We start from the raw sequence: 15,354 nt of genomic DNA on the forward strand, positions 1-15,354 counted from the left end.
TCACAGTGTCAAAGACGTGAGGGCTGAGCTTTATTACTCTTACACTGACTAAGTGCATAACCTAATTTAGTATTAGCATCTCTGTTTTTAAATGATTGGTCAAACAAACAATTAAGTACCTGAAGTTGTTGTTGGTACCAGGGTCACTGAAAGAAAAGTCAGGGTAAAAATGTCAGTTGTTACTCCTACTCTTCACAGTCTTAAAGAACTGAGGCATGAACTTGATTATTTTTATACTAACTTGGTGCAGTAACTAACTTGATATTATCATTTTTACTTCAAAAAGTTGATCAAACAAACTTTTAAATACCTGTAGTTGATGTTGGTACCATGGTCACTGAAAGAAAAATCAGGATAACACAAAACTGTCACTTTTCACTCCTGCTCTGCTCGTCACAGTCTTACAGCCACAGTTATAGATACCCCAGTGGTATAGTTTTTCACATGGACTTTATTGCAGAAGTAATGTCTGATAATCATTTTTGCTTTAAAATTGATGGTCCAACAAACATTTTAATACCTGTAGGTGTTATTGTTACTGGGGCAACTGAAATAAAAATCAGGATAACACAGTCAGTTTTCACCCCTGCTCTGCTCATCACAGTGGTAAAGACCTGAGGGCTAAGCTTCATCATTGTTATCCTGAATTAGTACAGTAAGTAATTTAATATTGTGTTTTTGATTGAAAAAATGGTTGATCAAAGAAGTATTTTGATACCTGTAGTCCATGGTACTGTTGTTGTTTCCAGGGCAACTGAACGAAAATTCAAGATCACAGTGTCAAAGACCTGAGGGCTGAGCTTTATTACTTCTATAGTGAGTTGGTGCAGTGACTAATTTAATGTTGTCATTTTTGTTTTTAAACCATTGGTCAAAAAAGACCTGTTACAGACCTGAGGGTTAGGGTTAGAGCTTTTCTACTTTCATACTGACTTGATGCAATCGCTAATTTAACATCATCATATTTGCTTCAACGAAATTGATCAAACAAACATTTACACACCTGTAGTTATTGTTGCTTCTGGGGCAACTGAAAGAAAAATCAGGACAAATCTGTCAGTTTTTACTCCTTTACTCCTCTTCTCATCACAGTGTTAAAGGTCTGAGGGCTGAGCTTCATTACTTTCATACTGACTTGGTGCAGTAACTAATTTAACATCATGATTGTATTTTTTAAACCATTGGTCAAAGAAGACGTGTTACAGACCTGAGGGTTAGGGTTAGAGCTTTATTACTTTCATAATGACTTGTTGCGATCACGAATTTGATGTTATTGTTCTTTTTAAATGATTGGTCAACTAAGACCTGTTACAGACCTGAGGGTTAGGGTTAGAGCTTTATTACTTTCATACTGACTTGGTGCAGTAACTGATTTAACATCATCATTTTTGATATGAAAAATTGATCAAACAAACATTTACATACCTGTAGTTGTTGTTACTTCTGGGGCAACTGAAAGAAAAATCAGGACAAATCTGTCAGTTTTTACTCATTTACTCCTCATCACAGCGTTAAAGGTCTGAGGGCTGAGCTTCATTACTTTCATACTGACTTGGTGCAGTAACTAATTTATTTTTATTGTTTTTAAATGCTTGGTCAAACAAATATGTACATACCTGTAGTGGTTGATGAGCAGTAATCTATTTGACAGAAAGAGAAGATTAAAATGGTCATTACACACTACATAATAAACGATTAAACACAGACTTTCAGTAAAAGAGACATTGTCCTGAGTCATACTCTGCACAGTATTACGCTGGAATTTGACAAACTGATTGTTCCTACAAAAAACGACTGCAGAGTCCACTGATACTGTTCATTCATTGGACTTACAGGTGTAGTCAGAGCAGCAGTTGCCATTGTTTTGACAAGAGGATGAGCAGGAGCAGCTTTCCAGGTTACTGCCACAGTTGTAACGACATGAGGGTGCTGGAAAACACAGGAGGATAATGTCTCACCAGACTATTGAAGATCCTCAGTAAGAAAAGATGTATGCAGTAGAGTTATTGCCTTTAATGCTTAGTCAAACAAACATTTACATACCTGTGGTTGGTTTGCAGTGATCTATTTCACAGAAAAAAAAGATTAAAGTGATTGTTACATGCAGCATAATAATTGGTCATACACTTACTTCCAGTTTAAAGGTTCTAAACTAAAAGAGACATTATGCTGAGTTATACTCTACACAGCATTACACTGATTACAATGCTCCATTAGGACTGATTGTTCCTACAAGAGACGACTGCAGAGTCTACTGATACTGTTCATTTGTTGGACTTACTGGTGTAGTCATAGCAACAATTGCCAGAATATTGACAATTGTATAAGCAGGAGCAGCTTCCCAGGAAACTGCCACAGTTGTGTTGACATGAGGATCCTGGAAAACACAGGAGAATAATGTCTCACCGGACTATTGAAGATCCTCAGTGAGAATTCAATGGGCATGTTGTCTTATGCTTGGTCAAACAACCATTTACATACCTGTAGTGGTTGATGAGCAGAAATCTATTTGACAGAAAGAGAAGATTAAAATGGTCATTACAAACTACATAATAAACGATTAAACACTGACTTTCAGTAAAACAGACATTGTCCTGAGTCATACTCTGCACAGCATTACACTGAAATTTCACAAAATGATTGTTCCTCCTAGAGACAATTGCAGAGTCCACTGATACTGTTCATTTGTTGGACTTACGGGTGTAGTCAGAGCAACAGTTGCCCGAGGATTGACAAGAAGATGAGCAGGAGCAGTTTCCCAGGTCTCTGCCACAGTTGTTATGACATGAGGTTGCTGGAAAACACAAGAGAACAATGTCTCACCAGACTATTGAAGATCCTCAGTGAGAAAAGATGAATTAAGTAGAGTTGTTGCCTTTAAATTCTTGGTCAAACAAACATTTACATACCTGGGGCTTGTACACAGTAATCTATTTGACAGAGAAGATTAAAGTGCTCATTACATTCTTTATGATAATTGATTAAACACTGACTTTCAGTAAAAGAGACATTGTCCTGAGTTATACTCTGCACAGCGTCACACTGGAATTTGACAGAATGATTGTTCCTACAAGAGTCAACTGCAGAGTCCACTGATACTGTTCATTTGTTGGACTTACTGGTGTAGTCAGAGCAACAGTTGCCAGAGTATTGACAACTGTCTGAACAGGAGCAGGTTCCCAGGTTACTGCCACAGTTGTAACGACATGAGGGTGCTGGAAAACGCAGGAGAATAATGTGTCACCAGACTATTGAAGTTTCTCAGTAAGAAAAGATGAATTCAATAGAGATGTTGCCTTTAAATGCTTAGTCAAACAAACATTTGCATACCTGGGGCTTGTACGCAGTAATCTATTCGACAGAAAGAGAAGATTAAAGTGCTCATTACATTCTTTATGTTAAATGATTAAACAATGACTTTCAGTAAAAGAGACATTGTCCTGAGTCACAGTCTGTACAGCATTACACTGGAATTTGACAGAATGATTGTTCCTACAAGAGTCAACTGCAGAGTCCACTGATACTGTTCATTTGTTGGACTTACTGGTGTAGTCAGAGCAACAGTCGCCATAGTATTGACAACTGTCTGAACAGGAGCAGTGTCCCAGATAACTGCCACAGTTGTGTTGACATGAGGGTCCTGGAAAACACAGGAGGATAATGTGTCACCAGACTATTGAAGATCCTCAGTAAAAAAAGAGGAATTCAATGGAGATGTTGCCTTTAAATGCTTAGTCAAACAACCATTTACATACCTGTAGTGGTTGATGAGCAGTAATCTATTCGACAGAAAGAGAAGATTAAAGTGATCATTACACACTACATGATGAATTATTACACAATGACTTTCAATAAAAGAGACATTGTCCTGAGTCATACTCTGCACAGCATTACACTGGAATTTGAATGAATTATTGTTCCTACAAGAGTCGACTGCAGAGTCCACTGATACTGTTCATTTATTGGACTTACTGGTGTAGTCAGAGCAACAGTCGCCATAGTATTGACAACTGTCTGAACAGGAGCAGTGTCCCAGGTAACTGCCACAGTTATTACGACATGAGGGTGCTGGAAAACACAGGAGGATAATGTGTCACAGGATTATTGAAGATCATCAGTGAGAAAAGATGAATTAAGTAGAGTTGTTGCCATTAAATGCTTGGTCAAACAAACATTTTCATACCTGTGGTCGATGAGCAGTAATCTATTTGAAAGAAAGAGAAGATTAAAGTGATCATAACCTACTAGGCCATAAGTAATAAAACAATGACCTTCAGTAAACAAGACATTGTCCTGAGTCATACTCTGCACAGCATTACACTGGAATTTGACAGAATGATTGTTCTTACAAGAGACGACTGCAGAGTCCACTGATACTGTTCATTTGTTGGACTTACTGGTGTAGTCATAGCAACAGTTGCCATAGTATTGACAATTGTCTGAACAGGAGCAGCTTCCCAGGAAACTGCCACAGTTGTTACGACATGAGGGTGCTGGAAAAGACAAGAGGATAATGTGTCACCAGACTATTGAAGATCTTCAGTAAGAAAAGATGATTTCAATGGAGTTGTTTCCCTTAAATGCTTGGTCAAACAAACATTTACATACCTGTGGTTGATGGGCAGTAATCTATTTGACAGAAAGAGAAGATTAAAGTGGTCATTACATGCTGCATAATAAATGATTAACAATGACTTTCAGTAAAAGAGACATTGTCCTGAGTCATACTCTGCACATTATTACACTGGACCTTGACAGAATGATTGTTCTTACAAGAGACGACTGCAGAGTCCACTGATACTGTTCATTTGTTGGACTTACGTTTGTAGTCAGAGCAACAGTCGCCATAGAATTCACAATTGTACAAGCAGGAGCAGTTTCCCAGGTAACTGCCACAGCTGTCTTGACATGAGGGTCCTGGAAAACACAGGAGGATAATGTGTCATCAGACTATTGAAGATCCTCAGTAAGAAAAGAGGAATCCAATAGAGATGTTGCCTTTAAATGCTCGGTCACACATATATTTACATACCTGTGGTTGATGAGCAGTAATCTATTAGACAGAAAGAGAAGATAAAAGTGGTCATTACACGCTGTGTATTAAAACATTAAATATTGACTTTCAGTTAAAGAGACATTGTCCTGAGTCATACTCTGCACAGCATTACACTGGAATTTGACAGAATGATTGTTCCTACAAGAGACGACTGCAGAGTCTACTGATACTGTTCATTTGTTGGACCTACTGGTGTAGTCAAAGCAACAGTCGCCATAGTCTTGACAAGAGGATGCGCAGGAACAGCTTCCCCGGTAACTGCCACAGTCGTAACGACATGAGCGTCCTGAAAAAGACAGGAGGATAATGTCTCACCAGACTATTGAAGATCCTCAGTAAGAAAAGATGAATTTAATAGAGATGTTGCCGTTAAATGCTTGGTGAAACAAACATGTACAAACCTATGTTTGTTGGGCAGTAATCTATTTGACAGAGAGAGAAGATTAAAGTGGTCATTACATGCTGCATAATAAATGAATAAACACTGACTTTCAGTAAAAGAGACATTGTCCTGACTCATACTATGCACAGCATTACACTAGAATTTGACAAACGGATTGTTTCTTCTAGAGACGACTACAAAGTACACTGATACTGTTAATTTTTTGGACTTACTAGTGTAGTCAGAGCAACAGTTGTCATAGTATTGACAAGAGGATGAGCAGGAGCAGTTTCCCAGGTCTCTGCCACAGTTGTATTGACATGAGGTTGCTGGAAAACACAGGAGGATAATGTCTCATCAGACTGTTGAAGATCCTCAGTAAAAAAAGATGAATTCACTAGAGATGTTGCCTTTAAATGCTTGGTCAAACAAACATATACATACCTGGGGCTTGTACGCAGTACTCTATTTGACATAAAGAGAAGATTAAAGTGCTCATTACAGGCTTTATAATAAATGATTAAACACTGACTTTCATCAAAACAGACATTGTCCTGAGTCATACTCTGCACAGCATTACACTGGAATTTGACAGAATGATTGTTCCTACAAGAGATGACTGCAGAGTCCACTGATACTGTTCATTTGTTGGACTTACTGGTGTAGTCAGAGCAACAGTTGCCATAGTATTGACAATTGTATAAGCAGGAGCAGTTTCCCAGGTAACTGCCACAGTTGTGTTGACATGAGGTTGCTGGAAAACACAGAAGGATACTGTGTCACCGGACTATAGAAGATCCTCAGGAGGAAGAGATGAATTTAATAGAGTCGTTGCCTTTAAATGCTTGGTCAAAGAAATATTCAAATACCTGTAGTTCCTGTCGGGGGCACTGAAAAAAAAAACAGGACATAAGTAAAACTGTCGGTTTTTACTCCTGCTTTTCTCGTCACAATGGTAAGGACCTGAGGGCTGAGCTTAACTTTTTTTATACTGACTTTGTTGCAGTAACTAATTTATTATTATTATTATTATCATTATCATTGTCATTTTGGTTTTTAAATCCTTGTCCAAACAAACATGTACATACCTGGGGCTGTGGGACAGTAACCTATTGATCCGAAAGAAAAGATTAAAGTAGTCATTACACGTTGCAAAATAAATGATTAAAAAATGTCTTTTTGTAAAAGAGACATTGTCCTGAGTCATAGTCTGCACATTATTACACTGGAATTTGACAGAATGATTGTTCCTACAAGAGACGACTGTAGAGTCCACTTATACTGTTCATTTGTTGGACTTACTGGTGTAGTCAGAGCAACAGTCGCCATAGAACTGACAAGAGGGTGAGCAGGAGCAGTTTCCCAGGTAATTGCCACAGTTGTGACGACATGAGGGCGCTGGAAAACACAGGAGGATAATGTGTCACCAGACTATTTAAGATCCTTAGTAAGAAAAGATGAATTCAATAGAGTTGTTGCCTTTAAATGCTTGGTCAAAGAAATATTTAAATACCTGTTGTTGATGGGCAGTAATCTATTTGACAGAAAGAGAAGATTAAAGTGGTCATTATACACTGCATAATAAATTCTTAAACACTAACTGTCAGTATTAGAGGCAATGTCCTGAGTCATACACTGCACAGCATTACACTGGAATTTGACAAAGAGATTGTTCCTACTAGAGACAATTGCAAAGTCGACTGATACTGTTCATTTGTTGGAGTTTGTTAGAATAATTTTTTGATTTTTGTCTAGACGTGTGATAATTAGTTGTGATTTTCTAGATTGTATTCAGAAGTGTGAATATTAACGTAATTAACATTCATATAATAAAGAATGAGGTCCTAGATAATGTGAGGGTCAAAAGCATCAACCCTGTTTAAGTTTACTTGTGTAGGGTTGATTCATTTTGAGAAAGTAGCAATCAGCTGACTGGCACAGAGGAGAAAGGAAACATATAGCGAGTCTGACAGACCAAATAGAGAACAATGAGGAGCTGTTCTGAAGTGATAAAAGTTTCAAAGGAGGGAGTCACAGAGCTGCAAGGGTCAGACAGAGGAGGATGAGCGTGGAACAGAGCATGTGAGGTCTATGTCAGGGAGGAACAGGTAGGAAGGACTTTCTCTTCTTTCTAAGGCGCTGTCCCAGGGGATCGGAGGACCTTAGTGACCATGGGTTGGGACGGACCCGTCCACCAACGATGGGAGAGTTAGGTCTAAACCACGACTCCTCCCCACCTGTAGCCATCCAATCATATTAATTTTGTTGAAACTGTTATAATGGTGTGAAACTACTGAAAATCATCCTTTTCTGGGACGTTGGCCAAGGTTGACTAAACAGACAAGGTCCATGCACATGAATTTCTATATTCCAAAACCTACTTGAATAAATACCTGAAATTGACAGCAAGAAGTCGTTATAGTGGTTTTTCCAGAAGAATTTACGAACACGCTGACAACTTACAGGTGTAGTCAGAGCAACAGGTGCCATTGTATTCACAACTGTCCGAGCAGGAGCAGATTCCCAGGTCTTTGCCACAGTTGTAACTGCATGAGGGTGCTGGAAAACACAGGAGGATAATGTCTCACCAGACTATTGAAGATCCTCAGGAAGAAAAGATTGATTCAATCGAGATGTTGCCTTTAAACGCTTGGTCAAAGAAATATTTAAATATCTGTAGTTGCTGTTGGGGGCACTGAAAAAAGAAACAGGATAACACAAGTAAAACTGTCACTTTTTACTCCTGCTCTTCTCGTCACAGTGGTAAAGACTTGAGGGCTGAGCTTTACTTTTTTATACTGACTTTGTTGCAGTAACTCATGTATTATTATCATTATCATTATCATTTTGGTTTTTAAATCCTTTGCCAAACAAACATGTACATACCTGGGGCTGTGGGACAGTAACCTATTGATCCGAAAGAAAAGATTGAACCGGTCATTACACGTTGCAAAATAAATGATTAAAAAATGTCTTTTTGTAAAAGAGACTTTGTCTTGAGTCATAATCTCAACAGCAGTACACTGGACTTTCACAGAATGATTGTTCCTACAAGAGACGACTGCTTAGTCCACTGATGCTGTTCATTTGTTGGACTTACTGGTGTAGTCAGAGCAACAGTCGCCATAGAACTGACAAGAGGGTGAGCAGGAGCAGTTTCCCAGGTAACTGCCACAGTTGTAACGACATGAGGGTCCTGGAAAACACAGGAGGATAATGTCTAACCAGACTATTGAAGATCCTCAGTAAAAAAAGATGAATTCAATAGAGTTGTGGCCTTCAAATGATTGTTCAAACAAACATTTACATACCTGTGGTTGATGGGCAGTGATCTATTTGACACAAAGAGATGAATAAAGTGGTCATTACACGCTGCATAGTAGTGACATTAGTGACATTCAGTTCTGAGTTCTTAAACTAAAAGAGACATTGTCCTGAGTTATACTCTGCACAGCAGTACACTGGAATTTGACAGAACGATTGTAATTACAAGAGACGATTGCAGAGTCCACTGATACTGTTCATTTGTTGGACTTACTGGTGACGTGAGGGCAACAGTCGCCATAGTATTGACAATTGTATGAGCAGGAGCAGGTTCCCAGGTAACTGCCACAGTTGTTAAGACATGAGGGTGCTGGAAAACACAGGAGGATAATGTGTCACCAGACTATAGAAGATCCTCAGTCAGAAAAGGTGAATTTAATCCATTTTTTGCCTTTAAATGCTTGGTCAAACAAACATGTCCATACCTGTGGTTGATGGGCAGTAATCTATTTCGAAGAAAGATGACATTAAGGTGGTCATTACAAACTACATAATAAATGAATGAACAGGGTCTTTTAGTAAAAGAGACATTGTCCTGAGTCATACTCTGCACAGCATTGCACTGGAATATGTGACTGATATTGTTCATTTGTTGGACTTACTGGTGTAGTCAGAGCAACAATTGCCATAGTCTTGACAATTGTTTGAGCAGGAGCAGCTTCCCAGGTCTCTGCCACAGTTGTTACGACATGAGGGTCCTGGAAAAGACAAGAGGATAATGTGTCACCAGACTATTGAAGATCCTCAGTAAGAAAAGATTTATTCAATAGAGATGTTGCCTTTAAATTCTTGGTCAAACAAACATGTACAAACCTGTGGTTGATGGGCAGTAATCTATTAGACAGAAAGAGATGAATAAAGTGGTCATTACACCCCGCACAATCAATGATTAAACACTGACTTTCAGTAAAAGAGACATTGTCCTGAGTCACAGTCTGCACAGCATTACACTGGAATTTGACAGAATGATTGTTCCTACAAGAGACGACTGCAGAGTCCACTGATATTGTTCATTTGTTGGACTTACTGGTGTAGTCAGGGCAACAGTTGCCATAGTATTGACAATTGTACAAGCAGGAGCAGTTTCCCAGGTTAGTGCCACACTTGTTGTGACATGAAGGTGCTGGAAAACACAGGAGGATAATGTCTCACCAGACTATTGAAGATCCTCACTATGAAAAGACGAATTCAATAGATGTTGCCTTAAAATGCTTGGTCAAACAAACATTTACATACCTGTGGTTGATGGGCAGTAATCTATTAGACAGGAAAGAATATTAAAGTGGTCATTTCAAATTGCATTGTAAATGATTAAACAATGACTTTGAATAAAAGAGAAATTGTCCTGAGTCATACTCTGCACATTATTACACTGGAATTTGACAGAATGATTGTTCCTACAAGAGACGACTGCGGAGTCCACTGATACTGTTCATTTGTTGGACTTACAGGTGAAGTCAAAGCAACAGTTGCCATAGTATTGACAATCATGTGAGCAGGAGCAGCTTCCCAGGTCCCTGCCACAGTTGTAACGACATGAGGGTGCTGGAAAACACGGGAGGATAATATCTCACCAGACTATTGAAGATCCTCAGTAAGAAAAGATTAATTCAATAGAGTTTTGCCTTCAAATGTTTGGTCAATCAAATATTTAAATACCTGGGGCTGATGAGCAGTAATCTATTTGATAGAAAGAGAAGATTAAGGTGCTCATTACAGGCTTTATAATAAATGATTAAACACTGACTTTCATCAAAACAGACATTGTCCTGAGTCATACTCTGCACAGCATTACACTGGAATTTGACAGAATGATTGTTCCTACAAGAGACGACTGCAGAGTCCACTGATATTGTTCATTTGTTGGACTTACTGGTGTAGTCAGGGCAACAGTTGCCATAGTATTGACAATTGTACAAGCAGGAGCAGTTTCCCAGGTTAGTGCCACACTTGTTGTGACATGAAGGTGCTGGAAAACACAGGAGGATAATGTGTCATCAGACTATTGAAGATCATCAGCAGGAAAAGATGAATTTAACAGAGTTGTTGCCTTTAAATACTTAGTCAAACAAAAATTTACATACCTGTGGTTGATGAGCAGTAATCTATTCGACAGAAAGAGAAGATTAAAGTGGTCATAACACACTGCATAATAATTGATTAAAAATGATTTTCAGTTTTGAGGTCTTAAATTAAAAAAGACATTGTCCTGAGTCACAGTCTGCACAGACATTACACTGGAATTTGACAGAATAATTGTTCCTACAAGAGATGTCCACAAGTCCACGGATACTGTCAAACGACTTACAGGTGTAGTCAGAGCAACAGTTGCCAGAGTATTGACAGCTGTCTGAACAGGAGCAGTTTCCCAGGTAACTGCCACAGTTGTAACGACATGAGGGTGCTGGAAAACACAGGGGGATAATGTCTCACCAGACTATTGAAGATCTTCAGTAAGAAAAGATGATTTCAATGGAGTTGTTTCCCTTAAATGCTCGGTCAAACAAACATTTACATACTTGTGGTTGATGGGCAATAATCTATTTGACAGAAAGAGAAGATTAAAGTGGTCATTACATGCTGCATAATAAATGATTAACAATGACTTTCAGTATAAGAGACATTGTCCTGAGTCATACTCTGCACATTATTACACTGGAACTTGGCAGAATGATTGTTTGTACAAGAGACGACTGCAGAGTCCACTGATACTGTTCATTTGTTGGACTTACAGATGTAGTCAGAGCAACATTCGCCATTTTTTTGACAATTGTATGAGCAGGAGCAGTTTCCCAGGTAACTGCCACAGTTGTAACGACATGAGGGTGCTGGAAAACACAGGAGGATAATGTCTCACCAGACTATTGAAGATCTTCAGTAAAAAAATATGAATTCAGTAGAGATGTTGCCTTTAAATGATTGGTCAAAAAAACATATACATACCTGTGGTTGATGGGCAGTAATCTATTTGACAGAAAGAGAAGATTAAGGTGCTCATTACAGGCTTTATAATAAATGATTAAACACTGACTTTCATCAAAACAGACATTGTCCTGAGTTATACTCTGCACAGCATCACACTGGAATTTGAAAGAATGATTGTTCCTACAAGACACTACTGCAGAGTCCACTGATACTGTTCATTTGTTGGACTTACTGGTGTAGTCAGAGCAACAGTTGTCATAGTATTGACAATTGTATAAGCAGGAGCAGTTTCCCAGGTCACTGCCACAGTTGTTACGACATGAGGGTGCTGGAAAACACCGGAGGATAATGTGTCACCAGACTATAGAAGATCCTCAGCAAGCATTTACTGCTTGGTGGAATTAACATTTACAAACCTGTGGTTGATGAGCAGTAATCTGTTTGACAGAAGGAGAAGATTAAAGTGTCCATTAAACGCTGCATACTAAATGTTAAATAATGTCTTTCAGTAAAAGAGGCATTGTCCTGAGTCATACTCTGCACAGCATTACATTGGAACTTGACAGAATGATTGTTCCTACAAGAGTCAACTGCAGAGTCCACTGATATTGTTCATTTGTTGGACTTACAGGTGTAGTCAGAGCAACAGTCGCCATTATATTGACAAGAGGATGAGCAGGAGCAGCTTCCCAGGTTACTGCCACAGTTGTAACGACATGAGGGTGCTGGAAAACACAGGAGGATAATGTGTCACAGGATTATTGAAGATCCTCAGTAAGAAAAGATGAATTCAGTAGAGTTGTTGCCTTTAAATGCTTGGTCAGACAAACATTTATATACCTGTGGTTGATGGGCAGTAATCTATTTGAAAGAAAGAGAAGATTACAGTGGGCATTACAGGCTGCATCATAAATGATTAAACAATGACTTTCTGTAAAAGAGACATTGTCCTGAGTCATACTCTGCACAGCATTAGGCTGGAACTTGACAGACTGATTGTTCCTACAAGAGTCAACTACAGAGTCCACTGATATTGTTCATTTGTTGGACTTACTGGTGTAGTCAGAACAACAGTTGCCATAGTAATGACAGTTGTATGAGCAGGAGCAGTTTCCCAGGTAACTGCCACAGTTGTTACGACATGAGGGTGCTGGAAAAGACCGGAGGATAATGTGTCACCAGACTATAGAAGATCCTCAGCAAGAAAAGATGAATTCAGTAGACTTGTTGCGTTTACAAGCTTGATGAAATTAATATGTACAAACCTGTGGTTGATGGGCAGTAATCTATTTGACAGAAAGAGAAGATTAAAGTGATCATTACACGCTCCATAATAAATGATTAAACACTAACTTTCAGTAAAAGAGACATTGTCCTGACTCATACAATGCACAGCATTACACTGGAATTTGAATGAATTATTGTTCCTACAAGAGACGACTGCAGAGTCTACTGATACTGTTCATATGTTGGACTTACAGTTATAGTCAGAACAACAATTGCCATAGTATTGGCAATTGTATGAGCAGGAGCAGTTTCCCAGGTAACTGCCACAGTTGTAACGACATGAGGTTGCTGGAAAACGCAGGAGGATAATGTGTTATCAGGCTATTGAAGATCCTCAATAAGAAAAGATGAATTCACTGTAGTTGTTACCTTTAAATGATTGGTAAAAATAAATTTCTGTTTACATACCAGTGGTCCATGATGGTGTTGTTGTTGCTGAAAGAAAGGATAAAACTGCCAGTTTTTACTCATGCTCTGCTCATCACAGTGGTAAAAACCTGAGGGCTGAGCTTCATTACTTTTATAGTGAGTTGGTGTAGTAACTAATTTAATGTTATCATTTTTGTTTTGAAATGATTGGACAAACAAACACTTAACACTTAAATATGTAGTTGTTATTGTTTCCAGGGCCACTGAAATAAAAATCACGCTAAAACTGTCAGATTTCACTCTTGCTCTGCTCGTCACAGTTATAATACCCCAGTCACGTTGACTGTATTGTAGAACTAATGATTTACAATCATGTTTGCTTTAAAATCATTAATCAAAGAAACATTTTAATACCTGTAGTCCATGGTGCTGTTGTTGTTTCAGAGGCAAGTAAAGAAAAATCAGGATCAGTGTCAAAGACTTGAGGCCTGAGCTTCATTACTTTCATAGTGGTGTAACTAGTAACTAATTAAATGTTATCACTTTTTTTTTTTAAATGATTGATCAAACAAACACTTAAATACCTGTCATTGTTGTTATTTCCAGGGCCGCTGAAAGAAAAATCAGGATAGAACTGTCAGTTTTCACTCCTGCTCTTCTTGTCACAGTGGTATAGACCTGAGGGCTGAGCTCATTTTTATCCTGAGTTCGTACGGTAAGTAATTTAATACCATGTTTCTGACTTAAAATCGTTGATCAAACAAACATTTATATACCTGTTGTTGTTGTTGTTTCCAGGGCAACTGAAAGAAAAATCAGGATAAAACTGTCAGTTTTCAAGCCTGCCCTGCTTGTGACATTGGTAAAGACCTGAGGGCTGAGCTTTATTACTTCTATATTGACTTGGTGCTGTAACTAATTTAATATCATGTTTGGTTTAAAAATATTGATCAAACAAACATTTACATACGCGGAATTGTAAATTGTAAAGGCTATGTGTGATATGTGGACAGTACATCCACAGGAAGCCATCCCTAGCTGGTCTGTTGGGGATGTACTGTCTGAATTTGGAGCGGCCCTTTGAAGGTACCAGCTGCTCAACAACAGAGATATTGGGCAACATGCCATTAGTGAGCAGAGAAAGACCTGTAGTGAAGAGAAGGTACAAAAATGACGAAGCATCTTAGTGCAGAAGATGTTTTAGAAATGGTCATGCAGCCTTTATCTGGACCCATCTGAATAAGACACAAGCTTCAGGGGGAATCTGACATGGAAAGATCACTGGAGTCCCTCACTTCTAAGAGTCTGAACCATTCCTCTGATGCTGTGGATCCTGCCCATCCTAACAGTGAGTGGTCAGCAAAGAATGGACAAGTCTGGACTGCATCTCATGCAGAGATCCTGCGCTACATTCAGGCACCACCGGCTTGATGCCACATACCACAACATCTGCTTGAATGCAGCACAACATCTCGGCATGAGATGGATGGATCAGATTTGTCCGTTCTTTTCTGTCCACTCAATGTCCCACTCTCGTTCAATCCAGAGGACAACATCTCTGTGGATGGGAGAGACAGCTGGTACCTTCAGAGACCCCTACAAACTGAGACAGTATGTCCCCAACAAGCCAGCGAAGTACGGGCTGAAAATACGTTTCTCTAAAATACACACATGTACATCACATATGGCCTTTGTTTCCAGATGTTATAATTTAATATGATCAATTTTGTTGAAGCAAAAATTATAATATTAATTGATTATATTTCATGTATTATTTCAGGACAAACATTTAAATACCAGTACTTCTGGGGCAATTGAAACAAAAATCAGGACAAATCTGTCAATTTTTACTCCTTTACTCCCCTTCTCATCATAGTGTTAAAGGTCTGAGGGCTGAGCTTCATTACTTTAATACTGACTTGGTGCAATCACAAATTTAATGTTTTTGTTCCTTTTAAACCATTGGTCAAACAAGACGTGTTACAGACCTGAGGGTTAGGGTTAGAGCTTT

General features: G+C 38.7%; 1 protein-coding gene across 1 annotated transcript; it reads right to left on the reverse strand.

Moving 5' to 3' along the window:
• Nucleotides 1-1,816: 1,816 nt before the first annotated feature.
• Nucleotides 1,817-14,232, reverse strand: LOC125019077 (multiple epidermal growth factor-like domains protein 6). Its single transcript, XM_047603581.1, has 54 exons — nucleotides 14,120-14,232; nucleotides 13,928-13,954; nucleotides 13,758-13,772; nucleotides 13,383-13,409; nucleotides 13,167-13,262; nucleotides 12,953-12,973; nucleotides 12,742-12,837; nucleotides 12,528-12,548; nucleotides 12,317-12,412; nucleotides 12,104-12,124; nucleotides 11,920-12,015; nucleotides 11,706-11,726; nucleotides 11,495-11,590; nucleotides 11,282-11,302; nucleotides 11,071-11,166; nucleotides 10,847-10,867; nucleotides 10,636-10,731; nucleotides 10,422-10,442; nucleotides 10,212-10,307; nucleotides 9,999-10,019; nucleotides 9,790-9,885; nucleotides 9,576-9,596; nucleotides 9,365-9,460; nucleotides 9,188-9,208; nucleotides 8,977-9,072; nucleotides 8,750-8,770; nucleotides 8,539-8,634; nucleotides 8,325-8,345; nucleotides 7,902-7,997; nucleotides 6,952-6,972; nucleotides 6,741-6,836; nucleotides 6,527-6,547; nucleotides 6,308-6,328; nucleotides 6,097-6,192; nucleotides 5,883-5,903; nucleotides 5,672-5,767; nucleotides 5,458-5,478; nucleotides 5,247-5,342; nucleotides 5,033-5,053; nucleotides 4,822-4,917; nucleotides 4,609-4,629; nucleotides 4,398-4,493; nucleotides 4,184-4,204; nucleotides 3,973-4,068; nucleotides 3,756-3,779; nucleotides 3,545-3,640; nucleotides 3,331-3,351; nucleotides 3,120-3,215; nucleotides 2,910-2,930; nucleotides 2,699-2,794; nucleotides 2,482-2,505; nucleotides 2,282-2,377; nucleotides 2,044-2,064; nucleotides 1,817-1,929 (listed from the first exon to the last, which is right to left on the reverse strand). The coding sequence occupies exons 2-54, from the start codon at nucleotides 13,932-13,934 to the stop codon at nucleotides 1,817-1,819; spliced, it is 2,997 nt and encodes a 998-aa protein (XP_047459537.1). The 5' UTR covers nucleotides 13,935-13,954; nucleotides 14,120-14,232.
• Between the last annotated feature and the right edge of the window lie 1,122 nt (nucleotides 14,233-15,354).

This window comes from Mugil cephalus, chromosome 13 (genome assembly GCF_022458985.1).
Source record: "Mugil cephalus isolate CIBA_MC_2020 chromosome 13, CIBA_Mcephalus_1.1, whole genome shotgun sequence".
Lineage (NCBI taxonomy): Eukaryota > Metazoa > Chordata > Actinopteri > Mugiliformes > Mugilidae > Mugil > Mugil cephalus.